Here is a 19898-nt window from a genome sequence, read left to right on the forward strand (position 1 = left end):
AAATTCTCTGTGATTAAACAAAGTGGCTGTGAGCATGTCTGAATTATTATCAATAATAGTATGCAGTGATTTTGCTTTTGCAGAATCCAATCCACACATTCAGTTGCTTACAAACAGGGGTGGATTGGTTAGAAGGGGAAAAAGGGGCTGAGGGGCTTTTGTCCAAGTCCTGTTAACACCATGGGCTTTGAGGCACACTCCACACTTCTAGCACATAAAAAAATGGAGCTGAAATGCCAGTTCCCAACCTCAGTGCCCATGCAGATCGAGCCCTGTTGAAGTCATGCAGAATCCTGCTGAAAGCAATGGGACATTACACATACCCACTCATACATATATACATACCTCAGGGCATAAAGCAAAACTTGTGAAATTTTTTCCTACTGACTAGCAGTCTCTAAGTCTTTGTGGAAGTCTTACACTGAAGGTAAATCCCTGAGTTTGGCCCACACCTTGCCTGCGGGAAGTACTGGGGAGCACAACTGCTTTGTCAATAGACCTAAATCCACAACAGGCACATACACACCACTGCGGGGAAACATTTGAAGGTGAATCGAAACCAGCTGAAAAGCAGTGGTATCAAAGGAGATGTCAAAAAAACAGCTTTAAGACTTGTGGCCAGTTGGTACTTGTGACAAAATCGGTATTTATAGGCATAAGCCGTTTTGCCAGACAGGAGAGTAGCCTTGTGCTCCTGGCAGCACCTTTGGTCTCTGGCAGGTTTTGTGTTCACTAAATGAAGCGTGTGAGCTTGCCCATGGCTTTATACCTTGCCCTTTGCACGTAATCATGCTGCCACTCATGCTTTGGGGCTATGCGGCGGCACTGGCGTTAGGTGGCAGTTTCCTGTTTGATCTCATCACCACAGTCAGGGCAGGCTCTGAGCAGAAAAGAAGCTGCAGTGCATGATGTCTGTCCATAAATGAAACTCAGCACTGCTAAAACCCATACCTAACTGGAGAGCTAGCTGACACAGAGGTAGGGAGGTTTTCTGACATAGCACACTGGTTTGCCCTTACTGGGTTTATTCGTTTCTGGGAGGCACAGCTAATGGTGAGACTCAGTGGTGGGTGATGTGAGCTGGTTATTAGACAATGTGGACTGGCTTTAAGAGGAAACATCCATGTATGAATGAGGCAGTTGCTCCGTTGGAGCAATTTAATGTCACAGTATATTGGGTTGGTAATGAATTTTTGACTGTATCGCCAGGATTTTTGTGTAAGGAAGGTCCTGATTCTACTTTCCCAGGATCTTCTCACCTGTCCTTCAATTTAATTTTTCTAGATTTATGCGAGCTGATGAGAGAGCAGGACTAGACGTTACGTCTCTGCCTAAGCAAGCCTTATATTTGAAGGTGTTTACTCTGTAGAGCATATAAGAATTTTGTGGTTTTGTGAAAGAAACAAGGAAATCTAGGATTATTTTTAATAGTAATTATTAATCAATAATAATTGTAACTTGGACCGAAGTTAGAGGTTGAGGCTTAATGCAGGTCAAGGCACATTTGCGTGATGTATTTTAAACACCCAGAGTAGGTGACATAGCCTGACTCACAGGATTTATTTTAACTGAAACTGGACTTTGGACTTACAGAGATGGATGTACAGAAATAGGAAAGAGGGTGTGACAGGGGGATGAAGAGGTCTGGCTAAGGAAGCAAATAAGTTGCCACGGCTTGTGGCCATTGTATCCAGTGTATCATCGGAGGCAGAAAGAGTGAACAGGTACAGGGTGTTTGGAAGAGGATGAGCTGTGTTTGGAGGGTTGCAGTGGAAAGTGCTGTGAGCAATATTCGTGGGAAAAAACCCAAACAACCACCTGTTAGTGCAACAAAACCTAAAGGGAGCTGAAAACAAACAGCCCTCTGTGAATGCAATGAGGGCTAGACACTCTTGCCACCTGAGGAGAGTAATTGGCAAGTGCTGAGTAAGAGCTTGTTCTGGGTTTGGAGAGGCAGCATTGTTATGCTAATAGTCCTTTTACTTGCCTGCAGTGCTGCTGTTGTGTTCTCCTGGAAGAATTGGGCAGGAGAGTTTCCCAGGACCTATTTGTGAGGAGGGGCTGGCTGCCGTTTCAGCTGGTCCAATGCAGGCGGCTGCAAGCCTACCACCTGCACACATCTCCCTGCCCCTCGCAGTGGAGCCCTCTGAGCACGTGAGAGGTGTCCCAGAGAGTCTGCTCAAGGACACAAGTTGATTGAAACCGGCCCAGCCAGCGTGGTTCAGTTTTGGCCAGAGCAGCTTCTGGGCTGTGGTCTGACTGGTACTAGGCAGGTCATGGGCATCATGGCTGATGTCGGAAGGGGTCAGAACCACAGCAGGACTGGCCGGGGCTGCCACAGTCCACCAGTCTGTGAGGCTATCTCTGGCATCTGGGTGCTCTTCCTCCCCTTCCCAACCATTCTCATCATAAGTGGTAATGTTCCTCCTTGTCCAGCTGGGTCCTGCCCATTCCCAGCACATCAGCCATGATGTCAGCACTTTGCAGTGCCCTTCTTGCTTCAACAATTCAAGTGAGAATCAGGTTGTGTTTTTTTTTTTAAAGAGTCTTAAGCTGTCATTAACAAATGCAGAGCCAGTTTTGGCCTAAGTACTCTTGTCTGAGAAACATCCTTTCTGAGAATTTAATTAGAAGCGACTCTCATTTACATGGATTCTACCAGCTTCTATCAGCTCTGCAACCCTGGGGAAAAAAAAATCAGATGATACTGTGAAAGCTATTAGTGAGGACATTAGAAGCAACCATATCCAGGTCAGGAAAAGTTCTTAAAATACCTAGCATTCATGTGTCCTTAATTGCTTTTCTCCCTTTACAGCTGTTGGGTGAATGCAGCATCTGAGAGGGAGCTGCCTCAGGGATTTCTTTTCCATTATGTGATGTAGATATGGAGAGAGGAGCTGGCAGTGACTGCTCAACAAGGAAAGGAAGAGGTAGACATGAGTAGCAAGAAGAAATTTTAACTTAGTGGAGGAAGAATTAAGGAGATAATATTAGGCCCTAAACAGGGGCAGATGTGCTTGGAGGAGCAGCAAAGGCATTGCTGAGCTATTTTGCTAGCAGTTAAGATGGTAAGAGAAAGATGGGGTACCATTTCTGGACTTCAATGCCTTGTTGAGGTGTCTTGGGGCAAGTCAAGAATGTAATAAGGTGATTTCTGTCTTACAGAAGCATCAGAAATATGAGAAGCTTAGGTATCTTGAGGATGGAGGCAGCAGGAATGCACAGCTAGCTCCAGGCCCCAAGTCAGAATCGCTCTCAGGACTCCTGTTAGCCTGCTGTGACCTCCACAGCGTTTCTGTCACCACACACAGGGCTTGCTGCCCTAGGAGCAAGACAGCAGAAGTGCTTTGCCAGGGAGCACATTGTCCTTATTGTCAAGAAAGGAAGAGTGAGGTGGTGTGAGGTCAAGGGACTGGCCCAAAGTCACCCAGTGACAGCTGTAGGCCTTGAAACCTTGTCCTAGTCCTGTGCCCTACCTAACAGGTAAAAGGCACCCCTGCAAAACCACACTGCAAAATTTGTGAGGACTTGCTTCCCTTACAGCCTGCGAAGTGTCAGGCACACCCAGCCTGTTACCTACATAATGATTCATTTCCAGTCTTGCAAATAGTATCTGACAGAAAGAAGGTAACATTTAAATGCTGTAGCGTACATTTAAATGTTCTCTCTAGGCTGTCCGTGTAAGAAGCTTTGCCAGCTACACCCGCTTTTTGGCAGCTGCTGCAGTGACAGCTGAGAATGCAATATGATAAAAATGCCACTTCTGCAAAATAATCATGGCCCATTGGGTGATTCCCAGCAAGATCTTGTGAAGGGAACGACTTAGCCAAAACACATCTGTTTGGGGCAGCATGAGGGCTGGAGAAAGTAAAGCATGTTGTGAATGTTAAGCTAAGCGTGATAATAAGTAAATGGCTCAAGAGCTTGGTTGTTTTAGCTGAAATGATTTGAAAAAACTTTGTGGAGTGTGTACCTGTGGTGTGAATTGATCAGGTGACATGAAACCATTCTTTCCCGGCTTTTGAAAGGATGAAAAACAAAGGAAAATGACAACAGATTAGCACAACTGTCAGTTTACTTTTCCTGCTAGAACCTTGATAGACCGTGGTTGATTGTTGTTTCAATTAATCAGAAGCAATCAGCTTATAAATGCTGTGATTAACACAGCTTCTATTTAACCCCGTGTTGAGCTTTCCAAACAGTTTATGTAGCAGTTCTGCAGAGTAGAAGGGAAGTCTAAAAGCTCTCAGGTAGAAGCTCCAGAAGCTGAGGATGGCTTCTGGTGCTGAACTGCCAAGGCTGCCTCCAGCTGTAGACCAGGGTACAGGGTAGCAGAACACAGCCATAGAAGTCCAAAAGTTTTTCTACTGTTTTTAGGAGAAGAGATTTTTTTTTTCTCTGAGATTCCTAAATGGCAGTTTGACACTTTGATTCCCAGGTGGCAGCCTGTGTTTAAGCTAATGGCAATGGCTTATATAAACTTCTATTTTCTCTTCTCCCCATAGGTTTGTTGATCGGCTCTGGTTGTGCCCTCTATCCTCTTGGCTGGGACAGTGAAGAAGTCAGACAAACCTGTGGTAACCTTTCCAACCAGTTTGAACTGGGTGAGTCATCATCAGAGCATCTCAACCACATTAGACTCTTCTAAGTATTGTCCATAAAAGCAAATGAGGACATGAGCACAGGCTTGGAGAAGCAACCCAGTTGTGTGTGGTAGGGTATTCATATTGCATCATCCTGGAATATTTTCCAGAAGAACATTATAAAAGAAAATGCAGGAATGTATGTATGTATGTATATGTTTAAGCCATCAGATGTAGGAGTCTTGCAATATGGGAGCTCCTGGAGATCTTGACAGGGTAGGCAGAGGCTTCACGTCACAGCACAGGTGAGGATAATTCACAATGAGTGCAAATAGCTGTCTTTGAAGTCTGGCCTGTTTATGGCCTAAGCCTAAAGAGTATGGTTTTGCTTACTCACATCCTTGGGAAGCTGGTAAATAACAATCATAGAATCATAGAATGCCCTGAGTTGGAAAAGACCCACAAGGATCATCAAGTCCAACTCCTGCCCCTGCACAGGACAACCCCAAATTCACACCATATCTCTGAGGGCATTGTCCAAGTGCTTCTTGAATATCGCCAGGCTTGGCACCATGACTGCCTCCCTGGGGTGCCTGTTCCGGTGCTCCACCACCCTCTGGGTGAAGAACCTTTTCCTAATATCCAACGTAAACTTCCCCTGGCACATCTTCCTGCCGTTCCCTGGGGTCCTGTCACTGGCCTCCAGAGAGAAGAGACCAGTGCCTGCACCTGCCACTCCTCCTCCCCTTGTGAGGAAGCTGCAGCCCTCAGGGAGGTCTCCCCTCAGTCTCCTGTTCTTTTAAGGGTGAACAAACCAAGTGACTTTAGCCTCTCCTCATACAGTCACTTGCTCCCTGTGTCAGTCTTTTCCCAAACAAGCCACTGGTCTTAATGATGACATCTGCACTGAGCACTGAATGAGAGCCAGAGGCGCAGCCAAGCCAGGCTCACAGCCACGCTGTATGGAGTGAGCCACCTCTAGGGAGCCTGTCGGGCTGGTGGAATACAAGGCCCCAGCAGGGAGCTCAGGATTAAGCAATGTGCAGAATCAGGATCTGATGTTTGCGTGCATATCCAGATCCTTTTTTAGCTAGAAGTATTGATGCAGCTGCTGATACCCCCTGCTCTATAAATGCTCTTTAATCCTGTGTCACCTGAGGAAGAGGGTGGTCTACAGTCCTCCTGAAGGGGCAGGAGTCACTGAGCACATCGACCCTCCACAGGCTTGGGAGCTCCCACTCCCAAGCATGGGCACACACCACCCCCCATTTCCAGACCCTGCGAGCTAAGTCCTATAGGTAGTGTTAGAAACCCTTTCCGTAGCTGTGTGTGCAGGGCTTGTGATAGCCTGGCAGTAATCCCAGCGCAAAGAACAGTGGATGAAAATGGCCTCTTAGGGTTAAACACAAACCTGCTGCATTATCTTTTAATTTTTACACTGATATTTCTGTCAGGCTTCAGGAGTAAGGAGGTTTTTTCCCATCTCAGAGATATTTCTTGTGAAGATATGCAAATGAGTTGAGGTTGAAAGGTAAAAAGATACTGCTTTGGGAGAGATGTTCCAGGTCGCCCTCCCTTACACCATTCCTGTGGTGTTTTAGAGTACATTTGATCAGCATCCATCTTTACCACTGCCACTGACGTTATCAGCAGCCACTAATGGTGTTGCCCAGGGAATGTGTAATGTGCTCTAGAAGCTTTACCTTGTTATTTGGAACTCTAATATCCTTCTGTGCTATTGATACCATTGCTGGTACACGCCAGTGCGTGCTTTTTCACACCAAGCATGTGAGAGGCTCTGCTCTGTGATTCCTGACAGCCGTCTTGTTCTGAGGCTTTAGTCATTGCTCTCCCCAGAGTGCAGGAAACTGTTACCTTTCCATGTTATTTGTCTGCAAACCCACAAGAGCATGGGTGTCGCACCAGTCTGAGCTCCTTGAAGACAGTACTTAGGCAGTTACAAACTATGACCTTAAACACAGTCATGCCCACCATCAGAGCAGAGACTCTGAGACCATCTTCACCACCTCAGTCCTGACTCATGAGTCAGATATTTGCATAAATTTAATCACTCGGCCATTAAAGTCAGTGAAGAAACCCATGTGAAAGATTTCAGCTGACAGCTTTCCTTCCAGGTACCCATAAGGACCATGAGATATATTACATTAACTGTGAAGGCATGTACTCTTACTGTATTTTCTGGATCCAGACCATGCAGGGCATGTGTTACACATGCCTAGACTTGTCGGAATTGCTGGTCTCGCTGATCTGCTGCAACCGTATGTTAACACATTAATTAACAGATTACAATGACAGTTGAAATTTGCTATAGTGATTTCCATCAGGCAGCTCTTCCACTAAACATGTCTTTTCTACATACATTGGCAGTAAATTTAAATGCTTGGCTAGGATTTTTTATATTTAATATCAGTGCCTGGTTGATGCTGTGTAGGCAAAGTCATCTGTAAAGAAGAGGACTGTCTGAGGGCCGTTTGATAACCACACTGCTCGTCATCTTTCATAAGTAGGTACTTATAACCTAAACCTTTAGTCTTTTCTGAACCATTAGAGACTGGCTTACTCATTATAGCCTACAGGTCAAAAATGATGTTTCAAAAATTTAAATTTGCCTTGAGACTTAGTGAGATTAAGTAAATATTGCTTTCATTTGAATATTTAATTTTATTAAGCCGCAATGATACACTTTCTATTCCTGAGTCTGTGCAATGAGTTGTCTCAAGAACCACATATATACATGCTGCATTCAAAACCTGCCCTCAGAAAAGCTGAGCTGCTGTGATCCCTGCGCTCATTTGCTGATGGGAGGAATGGTGGTGGTGGGAGTGCTGGTCCTGCACCTCTTGCTGCTGTGGGTGCTGGCGGGGATGGCACTGAAAGCCTAATTCAGTGCATGGAGCCACTGTCAAAGGAGAGGGTGTTCAAAGGGATGCTGATCAGCAGACAGCATTCAGACTCATTTTCAAGCACGGCAGAGCAACTGTTGCAGCTTGGGCCACAGGGAACTTGTATGTGTGGTTAGGAAAGGAGTGTTAAAGCACACCAGGTTTGAGCATAGAGCCAGCAAAGGTGGAGGTTCAGTGGTGAGTGAGATTCATTCTGGACTTGCAAAAGGTGAGGTGAAAAAATGGTTGAGGTTGGAGGTAGAAGAGAGAACCCAGGAGCTGCAATTTACCTTACAGGAGAATGGGAAAGACAAGATGCAAGTGCAGAGGAGGGACTGCAAGAACTCCCTTGAGAAGCAGCTGAATTGTGCATTGTGAAATGTAATGTTAACCAGAAATATTCCAGAACTAGCAAATAAATTAAAATTTTTGTTTTACCAAAACAAAACAAACCCCCACTCCCTGTAACATGCTCGTAACTAGATAGAGTAAATAAATAGCAATGCTAAGAACCCATAAAAAAAGCCTAATCCTTAGTGGGTGTGCTAGATAAGAAGTGCTTCTTCATGTCTTCAGGCACTCTAAAAAGGCATTAGACTAATAGGCACTCCAAATAGTGCTGAGATAGCCCATATTGTGAAGAGGGGACCTCCTCCCTCCACCCCCGCCAAACACACATATTTCTGTGTACGTTCCAAAGCAATATTTAAAAAGGCTGGAGGAAAAATAACCATGCGTTTAATTTACGTATAAGTGGATTTGGGTATTCTTTTCTAGAAAACCTGAGCTGACATTGTGCAATGCCCAGCAATTTGCTGCTCTCTTTAAAATTGGATATTTATTTGTTTTTTATTAAGTGAACCATGTCCAAAGGGTTTACTTAAACATTTATGTATTTAATTGGGCTAAGGTTTTTCTATCAAATGGAAGTGTTTGTACAACTCGATCTCTACAAAGAGGAGTTGTTCTTCAACTGAAGATACCCTGCCAAGGACAACCTCATTTCTTGATTAAATTGCATTCAGTAGATAAGCTGTTTTGCTAATGAGGGTGGGGAGTAACCTCCATAAATAGACAGACAGACTGGTACACCTGTAGAGGGGCCTGCTGTCTGCTCTTCTCTAGCAAACTGGTTTTGCCATCATGAAAAAAAGCGCAGTGATAGATTAGGACTTTGACAAATGACCTCTGGCAAATCTTGTTGGGTGGTTAAGGCCGTGACAGGTCTCTGCCGTGTTGCTCTGTTTGTGGTTCCCAGCTCCCTGGCAGTCAGCAGGATCTGCAGGGAGGTCTTGGGGCCCCGCTCCCTATTGCGGTATTCCATCTCGGGTCACGGATGGAGCAGAGTTCCCACCAGAACACCAGGCCATGAACTGGAGCAGTCTTCTGCCACTGTTTTTAGGGTGGTAGCTCCTGGAAGTAGGGCAATATAAATAAATGGGGGCAAGAGAAAAGAGATGCTTTTGTTTTAAACTAGCAGTTGTTTGCCCAGTGACCAAGTCAAAGTCCTTACTCTAATTACCAATTGGCCCAGGCTAACGCCAGAGGTGGAGTTATAAACTAGCAGTGCTCCAAGGGACTGGCTTTCACTTTTACGAAACGTCTGAGGATGGATCAAAATCATCTTAATCTCATGTCAACATGCAAGCTGTTACTGTTAGGCTGCATTATTTACACCCTGGAGTTGCCTGTGGTCCCATTCAGGACAGCACTGACGTGGCATAGCAGTGCAGAGCTGCTGACTGAAGGGTGTGAAAGTGAGTCAGATGTACACAATCCCATAGTCTGCAAAAGGAATTAGCAGGCAATTTCCCAAAAGCAAGCATCTTAATAGCATATCGTATAGCACACATTCAGTTTTGCTGAGCTCTAGTGGCACTGATACCATTTTGTTTTCATTTTTAAATGTACCACACAAGAATAACCCTGAAAAATGAGGGGTTTATCAGGAAATTCACTAAAGTGAGGGACTCTGCACTGAGGTGAGAGTATGCATTAAAGTGAAAACTGCATCAGACATTTGCAAAAACTTCCACATTTTGCAAAACTTAAACTGTGTGAAGAAATCTTCTGAATTTACATTCTTTTTCTTGAAGGGCAATGTGAGTGTATACATGTGAATACATTAGCATTGGTTTTGAATGTCTAAAATCAATATGAGACTTCATTTTAGGCCATTGATTTCCCTAGATGTGCATGCAGAGACTGCCTGGTCGTTGCATGCTTGTTTCTGTTGTGATGGGTGCGGAGGCACCTAAATCCCACAGAAGGTCCCAGAGAGGACAGGGCATGCTCAGTTTAACTCGCAAAATTGAGCCTCAGTTGGCATATGGTGAAACAGCACTACAAGACTAATACCTAAGAGCCCAAACGGCGAAATGCTTATCTAGAATAATTTATTTTTCTAAACATAGATGACTCATGCCATTGTAGGTGCCCTAGAAAACTTCATCTGGCCTCCAGCTGCCACTTCCCTGCCACCAGATGTATGAAATGGTGTTATGTACTTACCTTATTAACCTGAAAGAATGAAGACACTAAATTTAAGATAAACTCCAATTTTAAGTTGAACAACTTAGAAATAAATTTCATCTTCCTGTGAGGAGATATGGTGTGTTTGGGCAGTCAGGACTCACCCTGGATGATCAATACTCCAGAATTTTTTATGTCCTACCCCTTTTTGTGAGAGAATACTTTTTGTGTCATACATTTCCTACATAGGGCCTCTTTTTCATTCTGCTGGGTGATCATTTGTGCTAAAAAGCATCCTACAGACATGGCTTGGTGTTTGCTGTATGAAACTACCTTAAGGGCTTATCTTTGAGCTTCCTGGTGCTTTTATTTGCTGTTAAAGGCAGTGAAAATCACAGGTCTGGCAGCAAAGGCTTGCATGGCTCAGGTGTGGCCATGAGCACTCTGTGCCTGCCTACCCACCTGGCAGCTGCTACCGCAGCCTCCCTGAAATGCATTCTGTGCTTGTTTGAGTTAAAGCCATCCTTAAGAGGCTGGGAATAGTCACCTGCCCTGTTTCTTCTGCAAGTCCTCCTAGATCCTCTCCAGTTGTTTCATGTTCTCCCGCTGTCATGCTCCATCACTAGCTGTCATGAACAGAGACATCCGGGGTCTAGGGGCCCAGCTGCAACAGCAACCAAAGCAGATGGCTCCAAACGCATACCTTTGCTTGACTTGTGTGATGGTCTATCCATCTGTGAACCACTGTGAAAGGGCTTTCCTGGCCAAAGTGTCTGTCTGGAGAGCAACTTAAAAGGCTGGCTTCCGTACCGAAATAAACAAGAAGCTGAATTGCCCTCAGAAGCTCCCAGAAACTTCTCTTTTGAGCGATATTTGTTTCCAAAGATCATTATTATTAAGGCTCCCCTTTGCCACTTTTAGAGGGCCTGAAATATCTTAAAGAGAACCGTTGACTTCATAATTACTTCTGCTGTAGAAATATTAGAGTAAATGATCTTTAAAGCACTTTAAAAGCAAACAGTGCAGTTACTAAAACAACAACATAAAAACCCCACAGAAAGCAGTGAATATAAAAAAGCTTTGTCAACTAGTTAATTGGCCTTAGGTGGCATCATTTCAGCATCTGGCTGAGTGTTGACATATAGTGCCAAAACGATCAAGAAAAGGATTTAGAGGGTAGGACAATTTATTAGAATCCTATTAAAGGCAATGACTTCAAAGCTGTATTTTCCTGTGAGCAATCTATCTGACAAAGCCAGGTTTTTTGTTCGCAGATCCTCTGCAAACAGCTCAGAGATTTTACCCGTTCATTTTTTCGACTAGGGCTGAGCACAATCTTTATGAGTGTACCTGAGCTGCAGCTCCTGAGTTCTTAGATAAATGAATGAGTCAGCCTACATGCTAGTAAAGAAAGTGTCTCATCAAGAAACATTTCCTCTTTTGTGCTACCCAGATAACTTCCATTCTTATACCTTTGTAAGCCTTTGGTGACTATATCAAGGACCACATATATTCTGTCTAAGATAAGGCACTTTGTTGCCAGAGTTAGAACACGGTCATGCAAGGATCCTCTGCAGTCAATGGAGATAAGCAGCAGCATCCAGCCAGGGACTTAGACCACCTGGGAGCAAGTACCTGGTGCTCTTTATTACTTGAAAGGGAAGCTAAACTTGTTGTTTGGAATACCTTCATAGCTGAAGGGAGAAAAATAGGTGTTACTTTGATGTCTACCTTAAGATGAAATGCAACACACTTTTATAAATGACTTTTTCTCCTTGTTGTGTCCAGAGGTGGTCTGGGGGACTAGTTGAGTGTGGATCTCCACACTGTGGATGTCCAGAGAGAGGTGAAATAAATTTCACTTCCTGCAATAGGTGAGCTTTCTGCTGACTTCTTCCAGGAGGCTGGGAGAGCTCCTCATTAGCAGGACATAACCTATTTGTTCTTGGGAATTTAAGCACTGTAATTGACACAAGGTAATGGTTTCTCCTTCGTTGTTCCATGATAAATGCACACCTACAGCAAATTTGGGCTTTGATTAAACAAAATCATGTGATCCTCAAAAAAAAGGAGGATTTGGTCATATGAATGAGTGTCTGCATACAGCATGACTGAAGAATTTCAAGTTGGCATTTCTTTTTCCACTTTCTTTACACTTCTGAACTTTATGAGATTTTATGCATTTAATTGTAGACCAAAATGCCCATACAACTTATTTGAGCATTTCTAAGTAACAAAATATCTTGATCTGTGCATGCATAAGAAATCATATATTTTTAAAAAATATAAATGCGTTGAGAAAATCATATCCATGCAACAGACAAAGAAACTAGCTCCACTAAATTCATTATTTTATATCAAGCTATTTGTTTGGCTGCAGTTTTACCTTATATAGTGTTCTTTCTTTGTTTCACATAACTACTTTAATCCTTCCTGGATGCCTTCCAAGTTTTAACTTCTTTTCCTGCTTTTGTAGCTGATTTCACATGATGGCTTTCATTATAACTATGTAAAGAAAAAAAAATCTTTAGCTATTTGATTTCTCTTGGCTTTGTTTCAAAATAATTGTGCCTTCTTATTAATTAGCTGATTATCTTTTACATTCATTTGTGGCTTTCATGTCTCCAAATCCCTGTATATCCCTTAACAACACACTCCTTACTTTTTTCTCTGATTACTTTTCCAACACCTTGATTGATTACATGAGTTCACATTCCCTGTAGTACTGGACTCTAATGTGAAGCTGTTAATTAGAGTTCCTGCAGAACTTTTTGCAAGTAGGTATTGTAGGGGTTTTTTTCTGAAGGTATATCATTTGTATTCTTCAGCCCAGCTAATTCTGAAACCTTTTTTCCATCATCTTGGAAAATAGGCTGTACTTAAGGTTAAATGATTAGAGTTTGCCAAATACTCCAGGCTGCAAGCCCAGGATAGTCTTAACAGTAACAGCAAAGAAGGTACAAATATTTAAGATACTAAGTCTTGTGATTAACAGGTTTGCATCCAATACCCTTTCATATTCTGGATGTTTTTTCATATGTGTCAATTATTGGTTATTTTAGATGAAAATCATATGTTATTTCCAGGACCTTGATGACTCTATGTGATAATTATTTATAAGACATCATGAGTAGAAATCCTAGCAAAATTCTTTTTTGGCAACTGGATCCTGGCAGAGCTCCAGAGTAGATCAAGTATCCGCAGATTTTGTGATGCCAAATTTCACTCACTCCCAAATATGTCTTAATCTTTATTTGTCTTATATATTGCCTTATATATGTGGGGAACACATATCATGGCCTTAAAGAGCATGTTAGAAATCAGGAAAAGGCATGGAAAAGTTTTTTAATAAGCCAGTCCATCGCTGCAAAACTACCCTTCCATATTCTTTGATTCCTTTTGATTTAGCAAATATTGTCTTATGTTTTATGGGACTCTTTTCTGCTGAATCTTCTTTTGATAGACTCCTCACTCACCTTGCTTTTGTCCTTTGTCATTGGGGACTGGATTTCTTTCAATTTCTTTCAACACTTTTGCAAAAGAGAGGAGTGTGATGTTTCAACTCTGCTTCCATTTGCTTCGAAAATGGCCATCCAGCCCTATAGCTGCAAGGTCTGTTATTCCATGATTTCAGAGTTCATCCTGACACTCTCTTGCTGCCAATCCCAGTAAAACAAATGTAAAAACAAAGTTCTTAATGGCTGGCTACAAATTTACCTGAGCCAACTTGGACACTCCTACTTCACCGAGCAACCAAGAGTTCTAATTATTTATGCTCTCCTTTACAAAAAAAAAAAAAAAAAAAAAAAAAACCAAAAACAACCCAAACAAAGAATCCAGAACTAACAAAAGGCTGAAGCCACAGCTTCTCCCTCCATACTGACCTGTCAGGTAAAGACTGTCTTGTTAAACACCAGTTCTGTGCAGAGAAGGAAGCTGCTGTGATGCATGTCATCTCTATCAGCTGGAAGAGTACTTCAGCTGCTGGGGAATTTACTTTGGCATGAAATCAGATGCAGCCCATCTTATGAGCAAGAACATGTACACATTCCTGCATGTACCTCCACGCCCCCAATGGACTGGCATACTTCTGCCTGTATCTATCTATTCCTGTGCATCCTTGAGGAAAACAACAGCTTTTCTGTCTCTGTGTGTGTGTGAAAATTGACATGCTTTCACTAATTGTTTTAATTCTATCAAGTAATGAGGTGGTCTTAATGAGGTGACATTTAAAGAAATGGGAAACTTCAGTGCAATATTTCTAATGTTTTATACAATGGGCTCCATGAAAGCAAACTCTTCTATTTGATGGCTGAATTTAAGCCCCAGTTCTGCAAAGCCCTTAACCATTTACTTACCTCTGAATACATTACTAGTCCCACTGATGTCAGTGCAATAAAATTTGAACATGAGAAAGGGTCCTTCTATGGTATCTATTATTGTAATATAAAAATATAAAGCTAGAAAGCAAAGTCTATCTTCTCTGACATATAACATTTCTATAGGTGGATTTCTTTTCATTTGGTGTTACATTTAATTACTCATCAACCCTGTTTTTTATAAGGCTTCATGCTCCCTTTAAAATGAATGTTCAATATCAAAGTGAAGCAGAAGAAATTTTACAATTTAAACTGCAAATAAATTACCCAATTATTGACAGTAAACAATATTTCTTTAGGGTGCAATGGATTAAAGTAGCTCATACATGTAGTAAAATGAGAGCACTAGAGCAGAAACATTAACTCAGAAATATTTTTTTTTCCTTATGTAATATAGGATTATATTGCTACAGGGGTAGCATTGTTCCATTTTGACATGTGGCTATGCAGTGTGGGCAATCATTCATTTCAACAGGTACCTTTGAGATGGATTCTCTCTGGCCATATAGCTATACTTAGCTATGGACTGAGGGCTTACCTATATTTACAGTGAAAACTATAGCGAAGTCCTATACCCTCAGACACCTTCCCCGCTGCAGGCTCTGCAGCACAATAGCTTGAAATGCTGTTCTGCTCAGCATCATCCAAGTACAGATCAAGCTATTTTATCTGAGGCCTCCCACTGCTCCTGACACAGGCTGGAAATAATGGCCAGGTTTATTGCTGTGTTATTGTTGCTGTAAGGTCAGGCTCCCAGCTCTTTCATCCGTTCCCCTGCACTCTTCCATTCTTTCATTTGTTCATCTTGACCCAACTCACACTTGTGAACTACATTGCATTTGTTAGATCAAGAGGCTGCCTGCCATGCCCCAGAGCATTAAGTAGGGCACTGGTCCTTGGGGTAAATGGAGCATTGTACGGAGAAATAAATGTTATTCTCTTCAGCCAAGACTGAATGTGCATGTTTTAGCTGTTGAGCACGTCTCTGACACTGATTGAACAGTTAATTCTTAATATGTATCAGGTACACTGTCCCCCTCTCCCATTGCCAAGGCACGAAAGTTGAAATCACACTATGCAAAAGTTCAAATTTACTTCATTCTACCCCACTTAGGTCAAACTTTGGGCAGCACTACCAGGTGAATCTTTAAACTCTTCTTGAAGTAGCAAAGAAGCACTTGGACAACACCCTCAGGATTTGGTGTGAATTTTGCGGCTGTCCTGTGTAGGGAAAGGAATTGGACTCAATGATCCTTGTGGGTCCCTTCCAACTCAGGACATTCTATGATTCTATGATTTTGACATTTATTTTTGCCACCCAGAAACATCGTGATGAGAAAGATGTACTTTTTCAAGCTGCAACTACAGTTCTGTAGTAGGTTTAGCAATTTGAAAAGACCTGTCAGATGGAGTTTATCTTATCACAAGAAAGGCTTTAGTACCCCCCACCCTGGTATAAATGTGGTCATTTTCAAAGCAATCCAGTGGATTTGGACATCTGGTGTATGCTTAAGTCTGGTTTTGAAATTCCCAGCAGAAACTATAGACAGCATGTGTTCATACACAAAGCAGTAGATGGTCCAGAGACAGGTCTCTCCAGGGACTGCTGTGCAATTAGGCAAGGATCAGCATCAGTGACATTGCCAGGCACTTGGCGGCTCTCCATGGTTTCTGATGGTCTTCTCTTTAGGAAGTCAGACTCTCTGTGTGGTCTTCTGTAATGAGGCCAAGAATGGTATTGATCTACAGAGTATAACCAGATTACAAAACCAAGTAAATCTCTCTCTGCTCCAGCAGGAGAGGGGCTAACGAGCTCAAGCCAAGGCTACAGCTCCTCAAGTCTTCTGGTCACATCAGGATCTTTGTTTCATTGGACATTTTTTAAATAAAAAGTTTTGAGGGTTATGAAGAAAAAATGAAACAAGTACTGTGCTTCCTGCTGTGGTGTCAACCGGAGATGTTCAGAGTGACCAAGAGCATAAGAGTTGTCTCCCACTAACATCTCCTTAGAAAGCTGGCCTGACAATATCCTTCAGACAGGCAATGGATGTGCTGTCTGCCCTGAGGCATGCGCATGCTTTGGACATGTTATGATGTACAGACATCTTGTGTGTCTTGTGCTTAAGACAGGATTAGCCAAACTGATAATTGCCTGAACCAGAAGCCTGGCCCTCAAGGATGCCATTGGGACAGGGTATGGACATGCCACCTGTTTCAGCTCTGTCTTTCTAGATGGAAACTGTGTTGCTGCCGTCTGTTCTCTGGAGGGGAAAATGGTTTCTGCTGCTTTTTCCAGAGAGTAGGAAGGATGTGACGTATTACTGCTTGTGCCTTACTGAGAGCACTCACTGTTTAAAGCAGGGTGATATCACCCAGGATGGTGACACAAGGAGAACCTCAGTTGTAATGAGTCCCAAGCACTCAAAATCAAAATAACCAACTCAAAATCAAAATAACCGAGACGATGCAGTGCAGGTGAAAATTACTTTTGAGGTGGGCTGAAATCCTGAGGAGTGACAGCAGCCATCTCCTTGCTTTCAGAGATCTCTGTCAGGATGCTTCCTCCCTGCTGCAGCTGCTGTTTTCCTGATCTCCTCCTCTACTGCAGGCACAGTAGTGCCTGGAAAGGGAGGAATTGCTTTATGGTCCACCATGAGATTCCCCAACACCATTCACCGGTGATGAGTTTGGCTGTATAAAGATACTGTGGCCATTAAATATATTCAAGGCCATATTATGACACTATATCAAACACATTAGAGAAAAGATCAGTGAAGTTTTAAACAATGAGTTGTGACCTTGGGTGGGGATAGGTAAATTTCTCTATTTTTGTACTCATGGACTCCATTCCTACAACAGCCCTCATGCAGGTGGACCCCAACACCATGATCTTTTGCCACCGGGACTCTTCTGGTCAGGACTGATGCCTGTAAGAGGGGAATGTGAACGGGTTCCCTGCAGCCGTGTCCTGGGTTATAGTCACCCAGCAGCTTGCAGCTGGGTCCAGTTTCAAGCCTGTCACTGAGGTGGCAGAGGTGGACCCACCCAGCTTTTCTGAAGGGAGCAGACCCTGGCCCATGTTACATGCAAACCTTCAAAATCTCAGTCAAAAATAATCAAAATGTCCTCAGATGCTGCCTGGAGAAGGAGAAGAAAAAGAAGGGTGGGAAAAACCCTTTTCCGACTGCAGCCACTGCAGAGAGCGGTGCCACGGGCGCTCCCTGGGCTGGGCGGGCAGAGGGGCGCCTGCCCCATGGCTGGTGTGCTCACAGTGCCAGCAGCCTCTGCTTTGGCTCTCAGGTGGCATTTCCCCCTGTGTGGAAAACAGCAACTGGCCAGCCAAGTGAGCTCGGAGGCCTGTCTGCTGAACCGCTATAGAAAATTAAGGGGAGCCATTTAAACAGCTTGGTTTCTCTAATTGCTTGAATTATGCCTCGCATTCCCTGTCTGAGGTGGATGTACAAGTGGGTGGAAACCTAGAAAATCTAGGGTTTTTTTCCTGGGTGATAGAAGAAGGTGCTTCCTCCCCCAGCTAACACTTTGCCGTGTTGCTCTGTTTCCCTTGCAGGGACCTGCCACATCGGCTGGGCCTACTACTGCACGGGCGGGGGCGCAGCGGCGGCCATGCTGGTGTGCACCTGGCTGGCCTGCTTCTCGGGCAAGAAGCAGAAGCAATACCCGTACTGAGCCGGCCCCGGGGTGCGGGCGCTGCCAGGCACCCGAGACGCTTGCCGACATCTTCTGGATAATGACGATGAACAAGAAATTTTTAAGTGCTTTCTCTCTGGAGCAGGTTTGGGTTGGACAGCGGTGCCCCAAAGAGGGTAGAGGGGTAAATGGTGGTGCAAAAACACCTGGCTGGACTGGGCAGGGATGGCCTTTCTCACCTAAGCCCAGCTGTGGTCTGCTCCACAAAAATATAAGCAAGGAAAAATCGGCTTTGGCAAATGGTGAAATTCTGTGTGCACCGATTAATTGAGAGGTTGGTGAGGGGACAGCGGTGCTGGGGGGCTGGGATAGCACCTGGCAGCCCCTCGGCACGGTGCTCCCAAAAGCACATATGCACGCACAGATGTTGACCATGGCACAAAATGAGCAGAGAGGAAACTTTTTTTGGTGCGATTCTTCTTTCTTTTCCTTTTTTCTTTTACTTCTCTCTGGTGGTTTAAAATTCAGTGTTGCAACACTTTTTAATCTATACATTAAACTTAATAAAAGGACCAATAAGCCACTTTATCAGTATTTTGTATATTCTCTACACATTTTTCTTCCCCAAACATTTAGCCACTGCTTATTCAGCCCTATATGACTTTTATTAAGCCTCTGTGTTTTCAGCATTATTACAAAATCGCAACATAATTACTTGGCATATGTAGCCTTTCCCTATAGTACTTTTATGAAGTGCAGTAAATGGACGTTTTTCTGTCCATTGGAAATTCCACTCATGGTACTGTAGAGTTCTGTTGGTTACGTACGACTAACAGGAAACTTCTTCCAGACATAGATTTCTGTTGCTGTTATGTTTAGCTCATTGATGTTGTATTGTGCTGTACCATGTTTATTATTTCAATATTCATTTTTGTAAAAAATATATATATAATATGTGCTATTTTATGTTTGTATTTGAAAAATCTCTGTAAATAAATTTTTCCTTGATCAATATTTGCAATGCCTTGTTGTGTCACTAGATGAAAAAGTTCCTTTCCCAGATCCCCATTGGAAAAATCCTCAGAAATAATCATAACTTCTATAACGATGCTGTATCTTTTTTTCTCTGTAAAACACATATATTTAGGGTTTCGTTACGTTGCCTGAGGATAGACAGCCATTGTCACCAGAGCCATTCTAGCATATCACACATTTTTCCCTGATGTTGTCAGGTGTCCTGCAGGACTTCAGGGAGATCTTCCTCATTCTGGCCTGGCTGCTGCAGGCTCAGTGTCTCACACACAGAGCACTGCATATCCCTGTTTAGGCAACTGAAACAAGACCTTACTTTCTTAATAGCATCGACACTGATCAAATGCCTACCAGGCAGTACACCTAGCACAAGGCACTGGCAATGCACACACAAAACTCAAAAACAATCTTTTCTTTTCTTTAAGAAAAACACTGTGAACTTAGAGCATGGGAACTTGTAGGGGATTTTCAGTCATGACATTAATTGATGTTATTCCCATTCAAATCTGTTTTTCTGCTCTTGTTTTCCCAACATGATATTTCTGTCATGTATTTCTAAGTTACTGTCTATGCTCTAGTTGTGGTTCTGCTGGTTAATAACACTGGTAGGCATTGCAACTCTGAAATCGTGCAGTTGCTTTGTACATTACACTGGGTGGCTTTTTGGAGCTATGTGGAAATAGCAATGTCAGTTTACAGTGATCAATCCTGATATTGCTGAACTGAATTTTATTTCGTTTCATTATAGGCTAAGCACTATTTATTCACTTTATTGTGCTGTGCAGTGCAAACAAAATTGTACTTTACCCCTCCCAGATTAGCCCATAATAGCCCTATCACATCTGACTGCACGTCTGCTGAGTAGCAAAGCAACCATGCCA

The 19898-nt window shown here is 43.2% G+C and overlaps 1 protein-coding gene across 1 annotated transcript in view; it reads left to right on the forward strand.

Annotated features, from left to right (window-relative positions):
- The window catches only part of LHFPL6 (LHFPL tetraspan subfamily member 6), a 153049-nt gene extending 134050 nt beyond the window's left edge, over nt 1–18999 (forward strand). Inside the window, exons 3-4 of the mRNA XM_064440956.1 lie at nt 4506–4604; nt 17906–18999. Coding sequence (XP_064297026.1) covers nt 4506–4604; nt 17906–18024 — 218 coding nt within the window. The 3' untranslated portion in view covers nt 18025–18999. The remainder of the gene's footprint in view (nt 1–4505; nt 4605–17905) is intronic.
- Nucleotides 19000–19898: the final 899 nt, after the last annotated feature.

This window comes from Phalacrocorax carbo, chromosome 1 (assembly GCF_963921805.1).
Source record: "Phalacrocorax carbo chromosome 1, bPhaCar2.1, whole genome shotgun sequence".
Taxonomy (NCBI): Eukaryota; Metazoa; Chordata; class Aves; order Suliformes; family Phalacrocoracidae; genus Phalacrocorax; species Phalacrocorax carbo.